The 20,691-nt window shown below is 47.5% G+C and overlaps 2 protein-coding genes across 11 annotated transcripts; one reads left to right on the forward strand and one right to left on the reverse strand.

Annotated features, from left to right (window-relative positions):
* Positions 1-5,411: 5,411 nt before the first annotated feature.
* Positions 5,412-6,664, forward strand: LOC100280983 (CCCH transcription factor). Its single transcript, NM_001153903.2, has one exon. The coding sequence runs from the start codon at positions 5,439-5,441 to the stop codon at positions 6,249-6,251; it is 813 nt and encodes a 270-aa protein (NP_001147375.1). The 5' UTR covers positions 5,412-5,438; the 3' UTR covers positions 6,252-6,664.
* Positions 6,665-7,267: 603 nt separating this feature from the next.
* On the reverse strand, positions 7,268-14,864 carry LOC103630631 (pentatricopeptide repeat-containing protein At4g14050, mitochondrial). 10 transcript variants are annotated; one of them, XM_035960230.1, is made up of 10 exons: positions 11,126-14,864; positions 9,660-9,777; positions 9,429-9,537; positions 9,088-9,177; positions 8,865-9,010; positions 8,696-8,781; positions 8,512-8,615; positions 8,179-8,362; positions 7,953-8,058; positions 7,268-7,834 (listed from the first exon to the last, which is right to left on the reverse strand). In XM_035960230.1, exon 1 carries the CDS (start codon positions 13,974-13,976, stop codon positions 11,178-11,180), a length of 2,799 nt encoding a protein of 932 aa, XP_035816123.1. In that variant the 5' UTR covers positions 13,977-14,864; the 3' UTR covers positions 7,268-7,834; positions 7,953-8,058; positions 8,179-8,362; positions 8,512-8,615; positions 8,696-8,781; positions 8,865-9,010; positions 9,088-9,177; positions 9,429-9,537; positions 9,660-9,777; positions 11,126-11,177. The 10 variants fall into 10 exon arrangements, with proteins under 10 accessions (XP_035816123.1, XP_035816124.1, XP_020395214.1 ...); XM_035960231.1 differs by having other exon boundaries at positions 8,865-8,968; positions 9,088-9,216; XM_020539625.3 differs by having other exon boundaries at positions 9,088-9,216.
* Positions 14,865-20,691: the final 5,827 nt, after the last annotated feature.

Here is a 20,691-nt window from a genome sequence, read left to right on the forward strand (position 1 = left end):
GTCCATCGCCATAGCTGCCACGCGCGCGCGGAGGGGGAGGCGAGGGTCCTCCTGGCTTTCAAGAGGCGACGAGTAGGAACAGGAAGGAAGAAAGCAGCTGTGAGAGAGAGACAAGGACGAGGGATGCGCAGGCGTGGCTGTATTTTATTGTGAACGGCGAGCCGAGGGTGCCGCATGCGTCGCGTGCACTACACCACCCGCCCCCACCCGAGCGGCGCGGGGGCTCCGGCCATTGCGCGTGAATGAGGACGCAGGCTGGCGCCGGCAATCATCCATATCCACAGCGGATTGCATGCATGCTGGGCTTGGGACACAGAGCTCCTAGGATGTAGCAGATCGGGACACAGAGTGAACGGGGTTGTTGCGCAGAGGTTGCAATGCGTCCAGGATGTAGCGGATCGGAGGGCGCAGATGTGAGCGCGGGTTGATTTGGAAAAAGTGGAAGGATCTTTTTGCAAAATATTGACGCACGACGACCGTTGAAACTGGTGCTTTAAGTATAGTATAGATAAATTAGGAACAATTGGATCTATACCATTAAAAGATCCAAACTTTAGATATATACCATGGACCCCACATGTCATTGACTCATGTGGACCCACATGTAAGTGAGATAGTAATGGTATGGATCCAAAGTGGTGATCTTTTAATGGTATGGATCCAAATTTCCCTATAAATTATATCCAATCTATACCCCAGCGTCTGACGAAGTCCACTATCCTATTAAAGGCTTGTTCGATTATTACAATTTCACATGGATTAGAGTGGTCTGAGTAGATTTGGGGTGGATTTTGACTTGCTATGGGTTTAAACCAACTCAATACTATCCAATTCATATGGATTGAAGAATAACCGAACAAGACCGAAGTGAGTTTTGGTGCATCAGTGACAAGAAATTTATGATTTCACAAGTTATATGAGACGTGATTTCAATTGCTAAACACAAATGGAGATTTGTTGGAACAATTAAGAGCCTTGTTGCAGTAACCAAGCACATCAAGAGCTGCACAACATTCCATTACGCGACCACGCCTCCGAGTGATTCTAGAGAGATTTGAGCGTTGTTTTGAGCTGTAACTCTGCCATTGTGTTCTTGCGTTCTTATCTTTACATCTCTTGTGTGGGTTACTGTGTTTTGCCTTTGCATGTGTTCTTTCTCCCTCCCTTACTCTGGGTTTGATTGTGACCATCTTGTAAGGCTGTGAGAGACTCCAATCTGTGGATATTCCTCACAAACAGGAATGTGATATAAGGAAGAAACCTTGTCACTCAAGTTTGATCTTTTGATCATTTGAGAGGGGTTGATTGCAACCCTTGTCCGAAGGAGGACACCGTAACGTGGAGGTAGGCTTTGGCCGAACCACGGGATAAAAATCGTTGTGTCTCTTGTGTCATTTATTTTATTGCAGTTTTTATTCTCCTTAAGGGGTCGTTTGTTTCTGTTGGAACAGACCAAGATTAATTCCAAATCTCTAAAACTTATAGTAATTATTAAAGGAATCCAAGCCAGATTTATTCCACCCCTTCATTCCATGCCAAACGAACAGACCCTAAGTTTTCTATTCTCACTTGTGATATTGCTCTAAGTTTAACTCATATCTTGATAGAGCAATCAAGTGAAGGGAACTTCTCTCTCTTTCTCTTCTCTCAAACTTGGTTGAATTTGTACTAACTCTAACAGTCTAACTTTTAGACAAGTTTGTCTATTTCAAGTAATATATCGCAAGATCACTTATTCACCCCTCTAGTTGCTCTCACTATTGAGCTAGGCTATTTCGTTACCAAACTACCCTCTAACCATCATCCTAAAAGTTCTCACTCTAAACTACCATTTACCCGTGCTTTTCTTAAAATTACAAGGAACAATCAGGGCCCATGAATATGATATCTATCGAATGTGATATATGGAATATATAACAAATGTAGAGTCTTAGAGTATTTTGATCGATCGGCATATAAATATAGGCCCGAGTCAGACATCAAATAGCTTCTATTTGTATTATCCGTAGGACACCTTATATGTATCAAAATCGATATCAAAATAAAAAAAGATGTACAATCCAATTTATCGATTTAATAGAAGCCCAAAGAGATGCATATGATACCTAAATAGGGAACGTATCTGGTGCAAACCAACCCCGCCGTGCAACCGTGCAAACTTCTAATCTAAACCACATGATGTTAATCCAAGGGGCGCAGGGGCGTGGATAGTTTTACACTTAACTGCCCGCTGCTAATCACACTTTTTCAAATCCCCCTCACACTCCTCCGCACGTCCCATTGGATCAACATCATGTGGTTCAGATTAGAAGTTTGCACGGTTACACGGAGGGGTTGGTTTTCAGCAGATACGTTCCCACCTAAATAAAGATACGATAGATATGTCAAAAGCAGGTCTGGTTATATCTATTGTTAATCCTATATAGAATGCAAGGACGTAGGGATTTCTATGTAGACATAGTATCTCCTTCAAAGACTTTTTCCAACCACCACTTCTAAAATTTGACTAGATTAAAATCGTTGCCAACGAGCTCAGGGTCTTTGCCAGGATCCCATCACTCCATGTAACTCATCGAGAAGAGATTGCTTTTGATCTTTATAAGCAGGACCATATACTACTATGAACTTTCAAGAAAAAAACAAACTTTTTATCGGTCAGCATAGCACTAATTGTATATTATAAAATATCGCATATACCAGCATATTATAAATATCAGCATTAACTCCCACTAAAAGACCACCACCTCTAAATAATTCCAAGGGGATATTACCAACAAGGTCCCTCAAAAACCTAACAAAAAGTCTTTTTTTTCTTAATCCATGATTTCTAGATTATCTCTAATCCCACTGACCAAAAAGCAGCGAACATACTAATCTCATAATGCGACATTACAAGTAATCTAAACTATAATTATCATATGCCCATCATTAAAAACTAAAAAAATGAGTCGAATATCTATAAAACTATCAAATGGCCATCATTATCGTGGCAACATTATTGTATAGGTTGATTAATTTTCTACAGCTCGCGAGCCAGAATGGCTCGGTTCGGCTTGTTGCCCCCAACGAACCTAAAAATCTGGCTCGGCTCGCTCAAGACCCGCGAAGCGCTCCAAACCGAACTGAGCCACTCCGAACTTGAGCTGCTTCGCGAGGTTCGAGTTTTTTTTTTCAAACCCTACCCATATACTCCTAATATACTTCAGAATAAGCCAATGATTTGCTTTAGACTTTATCTTTTTCCTAGGACCAATTTTACACGAACCTACTTTGGACCAACCAGACTGCTGGTAAGTCTTTTTAAGCTCGAAGCTACTTTTGATTTCAGGTTTTGGGGGGTGTCAACTGCCCGCCACGCACATTGATTATTCAATAGGCGTTAATGCCCGTGTTCCTGTAAGTTTGGTCGTTTGTGTAATCCGCTGCGCGGAGCTGCTACGTACTTGCGTGACTACACCACGTGAGCACGACGATTTCTCACCATGCAAGTTTGCAATATATATGGACATCTATATAGTCCAGGATAGTCCTCTCATTGTATTCACAATTTCAGATCCAACGACGACCCTTGGATCCGCACATGAAACCCCGCGAGCATATTGGCAGCGCCCGCGCTAGGTATTCCTTATTATCCCCATCTCGGTGGTCCGTCGGTGGGCGCCGATCGACGCGGCGCGGCGCCGCGACTTGCTGTTGATGTCTGCCGCTGTTTGGTTCCAGCGGACTGCAGTGGCAGTGCAGGGCATCATCATCACAATTCACACCTGGGCCCTCACGCACACGATCATCGAGTCGATCGAGCGAGCGAACTCCCAAACATTATCGACATTAGTGCTGCAAGATGGGCCGTGCCGTGCTGGCCCGGCACGAGCCCGTCGTGCTTCGGGCTTCAAAGTGTCGGGCCGGGCCAGCACGAATTACTTCCGGGCCGGGCCTTATCGTGACTATAGACTAAAATAGAGGCCCAGCACGGCACTAAAGCCCGCCGTGCTTGAATCGGGCCGTGTTTTTTTAGGCCCGGCACGCAATTCCTCGCTGCGATTTAATTCCTGACGCTTCGATTCCTGGCGGCGATTCAATTCCGGCGCGGAGACTGGCGCTTCGAATTCGATTCCTGGCTGCGCGGCGCGGAGACTGGAACTGAAACGGCGTCGTGGTCCTAGAGACTGGAAGTCTGGAACAGTGGAACTAGAGGTGGCGGGCTGGCGGCGTCCAGAAACGGCAAAGGCGTCGGGCTGCCGGCCACCCGTTGCAACGGCCCTTCCGGTCGCCGGGTCGGTGCGGTGTACGTACAAAAGGACGGCGCAGCAGCCATATGTGCATGCCAACAGTGCCCCGTGCGTTGGAGGTGACCAGGACGTCTGGGCTCGTGCTCGTGGTGACTTGGAGATTGTGACGGGGCGGCGGCGCGGCGCCCTGGAAGGCTGGAACTGGAGAATGGTGCCGACCAAACCTAAAGGCCTAACGAGTGCAACTGCGAACCTGGGCTGACCGTGCCATTTTCGTGCCGGGCTGGCCCGAGCACGGCCCATTATCCCGTGCCGTGTCATTTGGGTCATCGGGCCGAAACGATAAGCACGGCCCAGCACGCTAATCGTGCTGTGCTGGCCCGGTTTCTTCTCTTTCGTGCTGGGCCGGGCTTCGTGTTTTTAAATTCGTGCCGGGCCCGTGCTGGCCCGATGGGCACCGCCCAAACTGTCAGGACCAATCGACATGGAGGCAATGACACGCGCCTTTGAGTTTGAGCACGCGGAGACTGGAAGAAGGTTCAGCGCATGCATGCAGCTGAGTTCAGACGCCACGCCACGCCACATGTTCATCCGAACATTTCACGCAAATTAAAGATAGGAACAAGGTTCAGCGCGCGTTATTACGGCGGGCGGAAATGTCCGTAGGGACGATAGCTCGTTAAAGTCCCGAGTCAGCTGATGCGAATCGGTCGGCGTGTAGTAGTGATGCAGCTGGGATGGGTACGTGTGCGTGTGTCCCGTGCTGCGCTGCGCAGCGCAGCAGACAAACGGCGTACTACAACGCAGTTTTCCCTCCTAGTAGGCTGGGCTGGGCTCCCAGAAATGGGAAGTTGACGTAGCGAAACCTGCTCTGCTCCCTGGGCACTCCGAGAGGCCGCGACGTGGCGGGCAACATGCAGCACGGGCCTCCACGCCGCTCCACGTACCCCGCCCCGCGCCAAAACCAACCCCCCGCGCAGCCACGCCAGCCTCCGATAGCTCGGCAACCAACAGAGCCCTCAATACCGCCCATGACCCTCCCGCGGCCCCGCCACGCCATGCCCCCAGCCCAACCCAACCCAACCCAACGGCGGGCGCGCGTCGACGCCGTCCGTCCCCTACTCCGAAACTCCCCTCCCGCGCGCGACCTATAAAACCCCGCGCAACGGAAGGTGAGGTAGTGATAGTGAGCGACGCCACGGGACAGGCATGGCGAGCCGCGAGCGGCAGCACACCCGCAGCTACGACTACGACTACGAGCACCTCGTGCTCGACCCGGCGTCTCTGGGCGTGCCGTGGGCCGACCCGGCCGCCGTGGAGATCCCGCCGCAGCTCCTCGCCGCGCTCGGGGAGTACCTCTCCGGCTCCGCGGCCCGCGGGGACGTCGAGGCGGAGGCGGACGACGAGTTCATGATGCACGAGTTCAAGGTGCGGCGGTGCGCGCGCGCGCGGAGCCACGACTGGACGGCGTGCCCCTACGCGCACCCGGGCGAGGCCGCGCGGCGCCGGGACCCGCGCCGCGTCGCCTACGCGGGGGAGCCGTGCCCGGACTTCCGGCGCCGCCCGGGCGCCGCCACCGCCGCGTGCCCGCGCGGGGCCGCCTGCCCGCTCGCGCACGGCACCTTCGAGCTGTGGCTCCACCCGTCCCGCTACCGCACCCGCCCCTGCCGCGCGGGCGCCGCCTGCCGCCGCCGCGTCTGCTTCTTCGCGCACGCCGCGGCCGAGCTCCGCGCCGCCGCGAATCCCAAGGACGGGTGCTCTCCGCTCTCGCTCTCGCTCTCGCCAAAGTCCACCCTGCAGGCGGCGCTCTGGGAGTCGCCGCCGGTGTCCCCCGTGGAGGGCCGCAGGTGGGTCGACGAGCCGTCGGAGGACGCCGACGCCGACGCCGAGATGGAGGAGCTGATGCTCGCGATGCGGGAGCTCAGCTTCAGGAAGGCCCAGGCGTCGCCAGCGCCGGTTCTGCCTGCCGTCACAGAGGACGACGGGCCGGACTTGGGGTGGGTGTCGGAGCTGGTGATGTAGGCGAGGCATATGCCAGCGCCTGCCCGGTGCCGACGCCCGAAATTAATCAAAGCCAAGACGTGGACGCCGCCATCTCCAGAGGCGCCTCTCGCCGTTTGGAACAGCTTCATTAAGCAATGTTTATTTTTAGCATTTCCATGAATTGCATCATTCTTCTGTGGATAGACCAAACATGGTGCAAGTATTAATACTGCAATCTGTAAGCGTGGCGTGTGTGCCCCCCTTCTCTTTTTTTTTCCGGAGACCATGGCCTCACTCAACATGCTACTGTCGTCCATGGTTTTCGTTCGATCGTGTTACTACTACCAGTACCAGTGTACGTCTAACCAAGTGCAGTTGGCAGTGTGTGTTCCATTCCATCCCTGCAGCTGCAGGGATCGATGTTGCATTTGCAAAATAGGAACCCAAGCAAATTTGCCTCTCCCCCTCGGCGACGTAACGTGGCCGACGTTGACACCGATTCTCCATTGAGGCAGACGTACGAGAAACATCCCCCCCGGGTTGAGTGGACGGATCGAGATAAGCCCCCTGGTCCAGACTCTACTATCGTAAGCGGCGGCACACAACGTAGGCCTAGGACTAGGACGATGCCGTCCGTCAGCCAAAGCTGCGCGAACGAAGCCGTGTACTCTCTCTCCCCTGCCTCTTTTTTTCTTCTCTACCAAGTACAAACAAAAAAGAAAACAGGGCTTCCAATATGTTCCAATGGATCTGTATATTGTATATAATCTCTTGAGGCAACGGAGCCACGAAAGCGAAGCGCCGCCGGATTGCAGCAAAACAACGTGTCTCAAACGACGGTGGTGCGTGGCTGGCTGCACAAGTTGCCCAGGCTTTTCGCTGGGTTCCTCGCCCCCACGCCACGCGACCACGGGTTTAGGATTAGGGCTCCCCCTGTTCGGCTGCCAAGTTGGGCTCTCGAGTTGCGGTTTTTGCAAATCTCGCTGCGAGGCAGAGTGGTTTCTCCTTGATGCGACATCACAAGAAAGTAGGAGGCGGAAAGCTCGCGACTCATATTACATCCACGGTGGTAATGGCTCGCCATTTCTTCATAAAATGGTAGAGCACTAGATAAATGTTTAAAAATAACTATAAATGGGTCTTTAAATCTTATAGTGTAAAATTTAGAGTCTGTCACCTTTACTTACATCACCTACTTTGAGCACTTTTTTTCATCGACAATATTCTTCCTCTTTTCTGTAATTTCTCATCACGATTGTTGACCTTGAACGGATCCGCCTTATCTCCTTCAACAAAGGTTCTTGAGCTTTCCAAAATTCATGATTGGGTTTTTTTTCCATAACATGGGAGCCGCATGGCCTTCCATTTCTAACACCTACCATCTGTCGTCTTCAAGCTCTTAGCTAGGTGGCTCACAACGTTCATCCACCTATCTGAGTTTCTTGCCAACACTTCAACTTCAGGGTTCTGGTCTTGCCATTTCAAGTTTTCAGCTCTGTCCTGGTGGACAGCGTTGATCGGCAAGCTAAGGCAGAATCGGTACAAGCTGCTCAGGTAGCCACACCATCAGAAGTAGTCGCTGGTGAGACAAGATTTAACATCGACGGTCCAAAGCTGCATACCTGTGCACATTACAGCAGAACTTAGCACATCAATGCATGCATTCAGTAGAGAGACCACAAAGATATCATAATCAATCAATTATTTTTATAATGATTTGGTGACGATGAAATGACTAACCTATGGATGGACTAATATAGAGATGAACATCCAAGAGGTAAGACATTGCCTCTCCCTGCACTCAGCATTGATCTGAAACTAGAATATCATGCACCCTTCGGTCGCCCTACACTTATTAGAATATGATGAACATAAGTACTGCAATTTCGAGCTGAGAGTAACTTCAGGAGAAATTTGCACTGCAAACAAAACGAGCAGGGTTAGAAACAGGGTGAAGAAACCTCACCAGGGCCTCCCACTGCCTCCAGGCGGCAGCCTGCAGCTTTGTAATTACCTCGCAAACAACTATGCTATCACAATCACATAAGGTGCGGCCATTGATTCTGTCCTGAACATCAAAAACACCATCGCCATCGCTTCGCTGCACATATCACAGTAAGCAAAATGGAGCACCATGGTCCAATTGTGACCTGTAAATGCATATTAGTGTGAGACAATCGAAATATGTATTGAGGTGACCTGTAAATGCACATTACTGTCAACAGCTTGCATGTTGTACAAAGGATACTTGAAACTGCATGGATTACCGCGAGCTTGTAGAAACATAGATGATCCATACCTGTCGTCATACTTCTTGAGGATTGTATTCTTGGTGCTGAGATAAAGAGACAACTTTTTTGAAAGAGCCATATCCATGGAGGATTCAGCGAAAGGCCTAATAAACTAAATAGAGATAGGAAGTTAGAATACCAGTCAAGAGAATATAGCAATCAGCAACAAGTCCTATTGATGTTCTACTGTACCTCATCGCTATTGTACATCGATAAGGCCACACCAGGTCCTTTAAAATCATAAACATGCAGCTCCATAGGGTCGGCTCCATCAGACACTGATTTTTCAGTAGCAACAAAGAACATATTAGAAAATTACCACAGCAGAACTGTAATGATAGTCATTGTAATGCTGAATTACCCTCGTATACAAGCCAAAAAAAAATTCTCAATCTTATGGATCAACAGAGCAAAAAAAAGGATCTCGATCTCATAAACATGCAGCCTCACTGGAGCTGGTACTTTCTGTGTAAAAGTTCACTTGTTGTGAAGAGCTCCGAGATTCTTCTATTGAAAGAATAAAGTTGCCACAAAATTGCATCAGAGCAAGAAATCATTCACTAAAACAGTAAAAAGCTCTTCACCTCTTATATCGATATCAAGCTGAATATCCTTATTCTCTAGTGTGATCTTGCTCAACTCTTCTGTTTCTTCTTCACTTTGCCCTATGGTAGCTGTCCGTTCAGTGTTCAGGCACAGAAGTGCATCATCTTCTAAAAAAATTTAAAAGTATACCTCTTATGATCTTTTGCCTAGCAAAATTCATGAAAACTCAAGCAAACAGGGTTTTCCTTGCGAAGATTTAATTATCTTTTAAGAGTGAGTCTAGTCTCTACAGAACAAGAAATATGGCTCCTAACTGAGTGCAGATTGCCATGTAAAATTATTTAGAAAAAAAGGATGGAAGTATAGAACTAGGAGATACCTGTCAGGCTTTGATCTGAAAAGCTAGATGCAGGCACCACCAGTGTGTGCATGTGTTGGCACAGTAAAACTTTCAGATCTATTCGATTCCTTATGAAGCACTTGTAACTCTACCGAAAAGAACAGAAAAAAGGTAAAGATAATTTGTGAAGAGGGGGGACCAAAACAAACAACCCTAGAACATACACAGACAGGAACCTAAGCATGATTGGAGACATGAATGGTAGCATACCCCGAAGCTCCATCTCTAAGTTCTTGAGATACAAGTTTGTGTTTTGGAACTTCTCATCTACCTCTTGCGTATTCTTTTCAGATTTCTCATTCAACTCCATCTCTCTTTCAGTGGGATTCTAGAAAAATAAAAACCGTTTGTCATCCTAAGGCCAAACGAATCACAAACCTTTCTTGTTGAATCTGGATCTAGCAGGCCACCACGACGGAACCCTGACGTCCACCGGTGCCCTGGCTTCTTCTTTGGAGCTGACGGCTAGGCGGTCGCGGTCGGGCTCATCTTGGCGTCCCTGGACTCTGCCTCGAGCGCGCGGATGGGGATGTCGAGCATCTAGCGCTGACCAAACACCATGCCACATCAAACATGCGCCAGGTCAAATTCGTACGCAAGCGCACTGTGCGCGGCACCCACCGGCCACCAAGGCGTCGGGGGGAGAGCTGATCCCCATAGTGGGTGAAAGCCAAGGAGCACGACCCGGACGCGTCGACGACGGGCGACGCTCACACAAGGCGTCGCGGCAGGGAGGCCAGTGAGGGCGTGGCGGTGGGGTTGTCGATGGGGCTCACTCGCATCGGGGAGGTAACCGTGAGTGAGGCCATGTTGGTGAACACGGGCGAGACTGGGGTCGGGCATAGTCAAGCGGGGAGGACGACCTGGACGTGTTGGCGACGGGCAGCGATGACGTGAGGCGCTGCGGCGGGAAGGTCGGCGAGGGCGCGGTGGTGGGGATGTCGCCCGGATCGGGGAGGCGACCATGGGTGAGGCCATGCTGGCGCAGGGCGAGACTGGAGTCGGGCACAATCGATCGGAATCGGAGGCGACAGGGACGGAGGGACCTCACTGGGAGGGCAGGAGGGCGTGGATGAGAGGGAGGGTGGTGGGAAGAGGAGAAGGGTAGGGCAGCAAGCCAATGAGGACAAGAAGGAGAGGAGAGTGGAGGCGGGGCCCAAGCGTGTCCTTCGTTGGATGGCCGCGCCCATGCCCTCGAGCAGTGCGACAACATGGCGAGAGGTGTCTTCCTCGAGCAGCTTTTCGTAGCGAATGAATGCATAGAACATGCACACGTCAGCAAGTGACTTGTGTCGTACCCGTGTAGCGCGGACGGCGCTCCAAACTGGGTCAAGTTTTAAGAACTCTGATGCACAAAACACCACTCAGTCATATGAAAACAGGAATACAAGATTAACTACACTATCAAACTATCAGAATGCAATCCAGGGAAAAACATCAAGCGACAAGAAACACATCATATAAGGAATCTCGCTTTGCTACGGATTCAGTTCAAACTTCAAGTGAATAGCCATTAATTTTCTAGTATACAGACCCAACTTTTGTGTAACCCATTGAGAATATCACATAGCAAAATCCTCTTTGATCAATTGGGATAACATGAACAAGGATTTGGATTTTGGACACAGACCGAAAGTAAAGGAAAATGAAAAAAATGAGTGAAGAAATTATGCAACCTGTGTTTGAGGGGATAGCATGAAGAAGACCTGCTCATGCTCTGATAGTTTATCACCAAAAATCACCGCATGAACAGCTTCCATTCCTGAAATGATGGAATCGATTCCCATCCCTAACATCAATTTCTCTCTTGGTGACAGAGGATACAAACTTGATGAAAGTGTGACAGTCACCACATATTCTAAGGTTCTTCATTATCTGTATGGGCATGCCCTTGGGTGTAACAAGAAGGCCATAAGCAACAGCAAGCTTCTCGCTATGGTACAGAAGCGAGCTCTCTTTCTGCTCTTCATCTATGTCATGGAGAACAAAGTCCGTGTCAGGTACATACCCTGTGGCCTTTAGCAAAGTGTATAACTCCCAAAGGGTAGCATATATGTTTTGAATTTGCTCATGTTCCTCATCTCCAGTGACAAATGAGTGCATTTTGTTCTTTATCTGCATCCAGCTACAACCAGGATCCTTGTTCACACCTCGTTCTTTCATAAGTTTCCGTACCTTTGCAACTTCGTCCCACATCCCTTGGGAGGAGTATATATTTGACAACATGACATAATTCCCAGCATTTGATGGCTCGATAGAGAAAAGTTTCTCAGCTGCTCTCCTACCAATTTCTACATTCTTGTGAATCTTGCATGCCCCGAGAAGCGCACTCCAGATCACTGAATCTGGCTCAATAGGCATATCATAAATAAAATGTTCAGCTCCTTGCACATCACCAGCTCGCCCAAGTAGGTCGACCATGCAAGCATAGTGCTCTAGCAGAGGAGTTAATCCATAATCACTGCTCATAGACTTGAAGAACTGGTGCCCTTCATCTACCAAACCAGAATGGCTACATGCATGTAAAAGGCCCACAAAAGTGACCTCATTAGGCAACACTCCTGCAGATACCATTAGTTGATACATTCTGATAGCTTCTCTTCCAAGGCCATGTTGAGCATAGCCGGTAATGATGGTATTCCATGTAAAAATGTCCCGTTCCTCCATTGAATCAAAAACCTTAAGGGAATCTGCAGAACTACACTTGAAATACATCGAGACAAGAGCATTAGCCACTACAAGTCCTGAATCCATTCCAAGTTTAATAGCGATTGTGTGAATTTGCTGTCCAAGTTGGGGAGCACCAAGATTTCCACTGAGACCAAGAAGTATCGTTAATATAGGTGGATTGGGTAGCTCACGCTCATGCAGCATACTTCTGAAAATCTCTACTGCCTCATTCCCCTGGTCAGCTTGTGCGCATGCAGATATTATCGTAGTCCAAGATACAACATCTGGACTCGGCATATTGTTGAATACATCTCTTGCTTCATCAAACAGATTATTCTGTACAAGCGCGGACATAAAAGAGTTATAAGACACTGTATCTTTAACTGTCATCCGATCAAAGATTTGTCTCACAGACCCTATGCTTCTGTACTTACCGTACAGAGTAATCAGTGCATTACAAACATAGCTATTAAACTGACAGCCAGCCTTTACTGCAAGTGAATGAACTTGCTTTCCTGTCTCAAGAGCTTCGATGTTTGAACAAGCAAAGAAGCTACTAGTCAAACTAGACAGGCTAGGTAACATTCCTTTCCTATGGAGAGCTTGGAGTGAAACCAAAGCTTGTTCACTCCTCCCATTACGCGCATACCCTGCAATCATCCCAGCCCAAGATATTGTGTTTCTAAAGGGCATCCTGTTAAAAAGATCTTCTGCTTCATCAACCATTTCATTCTGCATGTACCCAGTAATCATGGCATTCCAGGATACAACATTAGGTTCATGAATCTGGTCAAATAGAATCTTTGCATCATCGATCCTTCCATATCGAGCAAGGCCTGTGAGCATTGAAGTCCTACTAGGAACAGACTTTAGAGGATCTCTTTGGTAAACAGCAAAAGCATCATCTATTCGTCCAGCCTGAGATAGTGCAGCGATTATGGTTGACCATGTGTACTCATTCCTAGCTGCCATACCTTCAAAGAACTTTACTGCACTGTCAAGCATATTCACATCCTTAGTGTAGCCATTAAGTATAGCAGTGCCGACAACAACATCCCTCTCAAAGCCAGTCTTATGCACAAGAACGTGGATACTCTCTAGAATGCCAGGTTTACCAAGATGGCGTACAGCTGAAAGCACAGAAACAAGGTTTGGTTGCTCTGGTGTCATTCCTTCACATAGCATTGTGCGAAACATGTCCCAAGCCCTGCCATGCTGCTCAATTAGAACATACCCAGAAATCATCACTGTCCAAGAAACCCCGTTGCGTTCTGGCATTCGTTCAAACAGATTCCTTGCCTCCTCCATCAGTTGGCTATGGCAGTACCCGGTGAGCATCGTGTTCCATGACGAGACGTCCCTGCTCGGCATTGCATCGAACAGCTTGCGCGCGAGGGTGATGTCCCCGTTCTGGACGTAGCAGGTAACCATGGCATTCCACGCCACGGTGTTCCGCACGCCCATTCCATCGAACACCCTCCGAGCGTCGCGCACGCGCCCGGCGCGCGCGTAGCCCGACAGCAGGATGGTGCCCGTGCGCAGGTTCCCGCCGGAGATCGCGTCAGCGAGCGACCTCCCGGCGTCGGGCATCCCGTTGTTGCAGTAGGCGAAGATCATGGAGTTCCAGGCGATGATGTCGCGGAAGGGCATCGAGTCGAACACCTCCCTGGCCTCGTGCAAGCGGCCGAGGCGGCCGAGCTCCCGTATGCGGGCGCTTTGCGCGGACGTGCCGGGCGACCGGGGCACGTGCCGGGCAGGGATCGGCGCTGCGGCTCTGGCGGCGGCGGACGAGACGTAGCGGTGGAGGAGCCGGCAGTGCGCCATTGCAGGCTTGCTCCATTTGATCAGAAACACCATAGGAGTGGCGCGCCGCGGGGGATGTGCAGTGGCCGGCGGATACGCCGCCGCCGGGTCTCAAACGCCGCCAACGTCCACTGAAACTCAGGAGTCAAAGAAGAGAACGGAGGGCGACGCGGACACCGAGGGTGCGCTTGGAGCCCGGCCGTCCGCAGCAGCTTCGACCGTGTCAGCCGGGGGCTCGTAGGCGCCTGCCCACCGAGGTCTCCACCGCTCAGTCCCTCGCCGGCGGACGCCTCCCCGCCCGTCCTCTCGACGACCAGCGCTAGGCACCAGATACAGCAGGATTCCGCGGAGGAGGAAGGTGGTCGCCCGACGCTTGTGATCGGAGCGACTCAGGTAAGGTATTTTGCTCCTTGTGCAAGGGGCATGAAAAGAGGGTGGAAGGGGAGCGAATTCTGCTCCTTGTGCAAGGGGCATGAAACTGTGGACCACATTTTCTTTCATTGCGCATTGTCAAAATATATCTGGTGCTGCTTAAGGCAGATTTTTGGTTGGCACCACTCTCCCAGCATGATTTGGTTCTTGTTTGATGAATGGGCAATCCCAGGATTTCATTTATCCAACCCCCTATGTACTTTCTTAATTGCGGGGCTGCTTTGGTCTATGTGGTGCACTCGCAACAAGATGGCGATTGAAAAGAAACTCCCCTACAACCCGAAAGTGACCATGTATGATTCTATTTCTTTTATGCAGAGGTGGGGAGCTTCGCTCAAGCTGAAGGATCAATGGAAGCTGGAGGAGGTTTTGGACACTATGAAAAGCTGGCTGCGTTGCTCTCAGTCTAGCGTGGGAGAGGTCTCGGATATTCTTTCTATACTAGGTATATACCCGTGCGTTGCTACGGAATCAACACATTTTATTAACATACATTGAGATTAATACATTTTATTAAGATACATTGAGATTGTGAATACAAATGTGAATATCGATTGTCCCCAAGCGAACGTAGATGGATGGGTTGTCCTCGGTTGCAGTCGATCTTAGTTGGGTAGCTCGTCGCTACGGCTATATATCACATAGTTAAATCTTATTTAAATGGAATAATTATTCAAACACGTCCAAATCTTTACAATAAAGTACCATAAAGATAATTCAATACATTTCTATTGCAATCATTTGAATACTAAGGCAAATACAAAGGATTAAGAACTCATAATAAAGTATCAATTGTTTGTGTGCATACAAGCTTAGTGGTCCAAAGGTAGCTAGCAAGTGGTACCCATATAAGAGTATATTAGTCTGGGTGGCTCCATGATAATGACACCAATCTAGAGTTCTGTATTGCACCTGCTAGAGTCCAATGAATCAAGCTTACCAAAGTTTTAGTTTAAAACAGACAGTTTAACCTTCATTCAGAAATCAGAAGCACTGAACCCGGTAACAGTTCTTCTGAAGATTTTTTTCTCTCATACAGGAAATATTGGCAAACATTCATTTCAGGTTATCAAACATCTAAGGAATACAATGCTATGAATCTTGCTACCAAGAATATAGAGAATTGTTATTACCGAAAAATAGGTTATTCTAAATGCAGCATGTGATTCAGTCCAACGATAGGAAAAAATCCAGGCACACTTTTTTCATACTTCATGTCCGGTCCAAATTGGGGTCTTCCAATTTGATTGTGGTAAAGCACAAAAGTAGGTGGAGTGTGAGACCTTAACCACAAGTAGAACTAAAGAATAATGTTCTTTTCCAGTTTTGCACGTGCCGGATATTGAACAAATGAAAAATCCAGCATTTACAAATTGTGGAACATGACATACATTCAGGTTGCACGACTGCTGCCATTAAAAATGAATGTATACTATTTAGACCATTTACAAATTGTGATGTGAAAACCTTCTGCAACATAAAAAGTGGGCCAACAGGGTAAATAGAGTCGACTCACACAACTTCTTTAGTTTCAGTACAATCTTTGCTTACACAAAACAATCAGCCGAAGGTAAAATCTTACACACTCTAGTTGCAAAGTGAGCAGGATTAGTAGACACCATCCGCAGTCGAGTAAAGCTTTCTTTTGTTCTGCCCATCAAAACCAAACTGTTGCTTTCTCTGTCGAGTCGATGGACTTTGTCTCACAAGGCACAGGGAAAAGATATCTTTAGAGCCCCTAAGATTACACATTAAAGATTATTAAAGCTCAGATGCAAAACCAAGGATGAAATTACTTTTCTTCATTGTGGTGAACAAGAAAAAAGTGCCAAAATTTTGACGAGTCACATAGATTAAACAATAGACAAGAAGATACCCAGAGGGCTCAATCCATAGAAGTATATGATCCCCTGGATGGAGCAGGTAACTAAACAAAAAAGTAAGGTAGAAGTGTCAGATCTAGAACATCAGTTAATAGGTAGTATTCTGACTAAACAACACAAAGTATTATGTTCGATATTACCATCGTGCGGAGGATTATGATGATTCTTATTATTATCACAAGTACAATACAATTATCAGGAATTAATATGTGCATTTCTGAAAAAGTACCAAAGTCATGCATACTGGTATACATGGGCCATGACAGGAAATTCACTGCAAGGATTTAAATAATCGTCGTGTATTCAAAATAGCATAAAGGTTTCAGTTTTCCCAATGTTGCATAGCAAAAAAAACACTAACCAGACTGTGGGTTTGGAAGTCGATACGATTACTGCCTGAATTCTCATCAATTTTCTCCTCATGCTTGTTGTCTTGACCCCCCCAAATGAACTTGTTTAAATAATCACAGTGCATGTAGAACAAAATATATAAGAAGCACAGACATATCTAACACATACTGAAATTTTTGTTTAACATTACCTATCATACTGATAGTAAGAAGAAAAACAGTGGACAGATGAAAATGGAATCTTACATTGATAAAATGGAGTAACCAAATGCATATAAGAAGCATGGGCAGATCTACACACATACTGAATTTTTTTAACACTACATGGCATACTGATAGTAAGAAGAAAACAAGAGATAGATGAACATGGAATCTTACATTGCCCTGAGCTCGATGCAGTTCTTGATCTTTACAGGGATTGGGTCATGCAACCTGTTCTACAGAGCTCTAAAAAGGGAGGAATGCACATCCATGAGTAGGCAGCAGCATAAATACAAGATTCATCTCATACATATCCCTATTCGGGGTGGGTTATTTCTACTCATAGAAGTAGAACAGAAGGCATGCTAGATTTTGATAAGCACCTAGGTTAGGTATACACCATTTCCAAAATTGTGTACATATAAAAGGTAAAAGTGGCTTGCAATTTGGAATGGCAGGAGCCAGGAGTATTTATTTAGGCTTTTAAGTCACATGCGCATACAGAAGGTAGTGCATAAACTCCACTAAATCATTGTCTCTATGTATGTAAAATTGTGGTGGATAATAACAATAACAAAGACATTTTCTAGTAGTACCATTGTCATCTCTACATGCAGCTTAATTAATGAGCTAGACATAAAAAAAGACGTTGACCTTTCTTAGCTCTGAAAGGTCAAATGTGACTAAATTGCTTCCTCTTAGTTTGGTTGACAAAATATTTGTTAAACAATGGCATTTAACTATTTTCATATTAATATCATAATAATTCAATCTAAACTAAATTATGTGAAAGCAAAGGACCTTGCAACCAATCTGAGATTAAACATCCAATCAATTCTGGTATAGAAATCAGTAAATAATTTTCACAAGTGGACAGCAAAAAGAAACTGCATAAGCAAGTCACTAAGTACTGCATACAGAATCAAGTATATGTACATGTTTAATCATATCTATAATCTCATCGACATGATCTGAAACACGAGGCTCCACAGATGGTTGTAAACATTGAAGTTTGGCCATGTCTGACAAGAAGTCATCAAAGAACCTTTTGCTTAAGCTAAAAGGATCTTCCCCAAGTTGATTTGCTCGTGCAATTATCTATACTGCAACTCAAGTTTCCTTTGCTATAATTAAGATCAGGATACACAAGGGTAAGAACAGTTAATGTCACCCCCACAAATACCATAAATATTTTATCATTTTTATTTTAAAATGTATCGAAGACCTTCTCATCTCAAAAGTCAAAACAGTTGTACAAGCAGCACTCCTAAAACCTGAAAGAAGAGAACTGCATGATTTGAAATTCCACTGTAGGATAGCAAGACAAAAAAGGGCAACACCGTCTAAAAGTAATATGGCGAACTCCCAAAATTTGAAACTTTAATAGCAGGTTGTGGGCAGCCCCTTGCCAAGCAGTCTTTGCAAACACTCTAGTAGTTTGGACTATTTTATCATTCAAGGAAAATATGAGATATAATCTTAGGATATACTGGAAAAGAACAACCATAAGCAGCATGTCAATGCCATGCCCAAACAAAGAATGTTTGATAGCTGGTATCACAGACCAAATAATGACCCGCAATAAATGTTCATTTATAAAGTAACCACACGAACAATGTTTGGATCACAGAACATACATTATTCCTAGTTGTATGTGGGATGCTCCCAATCTTAAGCCTGAAAGCATCTAGATCACGTCCAATGTAGGTTCAATAACTTAACGCCTAACAACTTCATTCTCAGGGAATTAAAACAGTTGGTGCAGTTGCAACCATCACAGTGAGTACATGAGGGGATGATTTCTATGTAGCCACGCGGTGAGAAAGGTAAAATTTAGAAGGTCAAGGAACACGGAGCAGGACATAGAATCTCATTCAACCCTTGGCTATGTATAAATTGAGAGGATTAAGGGAAGACCTCTTAATTTCATCTGAATAATTATCCAGATACGGTTCTCTGCAGATAGACTGATTTCTTATGACCTTCTGATGAACCCATAAGAACAGCATTAATAGAACAGCTCTGAACTTCTTCATGCTCAATTTTTTTCCAGAGTAGTTGCTTCTCTATGAGCAGTGCCCAATGCTCCTCTTCGTGAGTGTGCACATACGACAAATGAGTCTGAGCTTCATTACTTGATGATTTTAGTGGAGTAATAACAAGTAACAATGTTAATGCAATTGATACACATGAAATTTGTAGAAATATTTTTTCTCAAATGACATAGAAGAGTTGTGTGGCATCATTTTTTCTCGAACGACATATGAGAGTTGCAGAAATTCAAGCCATTTTTTATTGAAGCACTGCAAACTCCTTCACAGGGACGTATCCGTAGGTGTCATAACCATGTTTCCAATATTGTGTCTAATCTTTCTTTGATTAACCTATCACATTTCAATGATTTCTCATCAAACTTGTGCATTATTATAGATCACCACTACTAAACAATATGGTCATGACATTACATACTTCTAAAATGTGTACTTTTATTTTTAATAAAATACCCTGCTAGAAAACGCATGATACAAAACTGCAATGAAAGTTCAAAACTCACTTAAGTCGGCTACACCTTTCCACTAAGGGCATTTGAAGCTAACTGACTCAACCTGATAGGAGAATTATAATCAAACAATCCGTATATGTCTCAGGTGCAGGTTGTAGCAAAGCAATAACTGTTGTTCTGCCAATGACGTAAATGATATATTCACACCTCCGTAACAATAAGATTGCACATATTTGATCAAATTTAATTGGGCGGCAACTGAATTACTGACCCACACATGGATGACCCCAAAAGCATATCTCCAAATCGCATCCCGGATCACATTAGCTTCTTCTCGCCATGTCGCGTAGGGCTAGGCTCATCAAGGGCAAAAAGACCATGGCTGCACCTCCGTCGTTGGAGCTAGAACCAGCAAGGAGGACCACTGCACGCTCGCTTCTCCTCTTGCGTCGCGTTGTGTGGAGGTGACAGGCGAGGTGACGAAGGACGGGGAGCAGAGCGCGGTGGGGGTGGCTGATGTCCGGGTGGGGACAGACAAAGGGCGTGCACCGCGGCGGCGCTGCCTCAGCAGGCATGGCACGCAGAGCGCGTCGGGGGGAGGGGGCGTTGTGGCCGCGGACATCGCAGGGACGGGGGCGGGGGCAGGCATCGACGCATGGGGTGGTTGACGGGGGCGAGGGCACGATGCACACAGCGAGGATGTCGGGAGCGGTCGCCGATGGAATGGCGCGGGGAGAGGATGTCGGGGGCAGGGGCATGCGCACGGGCGCGGGCCGATGATGGCGGGGCAGCGATGGATCAAGAACGCGAGAGAGCACAAAGCGAATGAAGTAACCTCAGGAATCCATATCCTGGATTGTCGTTGGCGCCTTCGCCCGCTGTCGACCACCAGCAGTTCCCTCCCCTCCTCCTCTACCTCCCTCCCCTGCTGGATCTAGCCTTGGGCTCCACCCACGAATCCAAACCCTAGCCCCGCAGTTGTCTCAGTGGAACCAGGCCATTGCGGGGGAGGGAGCGGTGGATCCGGTTTGCGGGCATTTGGGAGAGGTGGGAAGGTAGCGGACGAAGACGAACCCTGCGGGGAGCAGAGAGGAGAGAGGTAGGGGAGAAGGGGGTCGTAGTTGGTGATGCCGAGGGCGGTGGTGAGCGGATTTGGCGGCGAGGTTTCGGGCCTGCGCAGGCGAGCGGAGGTGGGCGGAGGTGGGACGCGGCGGGACTGCGGCGGGACTGCGGCTTGGGAGCAGGCGAGGTTTCCGGCGCGCGCAGGCGTGCGGAGGTGGCCGGTGGTGAGCGGATTTGGTGGCGACGGTTCCGGCGTGCGCAGGTGGGTGGAGGTGGGCGCGGGGTTTTAGGGGGCGGGGGCGGTCTACAGATGGATCTTAATTATTAGTAGAGATATT

The sequence above is a fragment of the Zea mays genome, chromosome 6 (assembly GCF_902167145.1).
Source record: "Zea mays cultivar B73 chromosome 6, Zm-B73-REFERENCE-NAM-5.0, whole genome shotgun sequence".
Lineage (NCBI taxonomy): Eukaryota > Viridiplantae > Streptophyta > Magnoliopsida > Poales > Poaceae > Zea > Zea mays.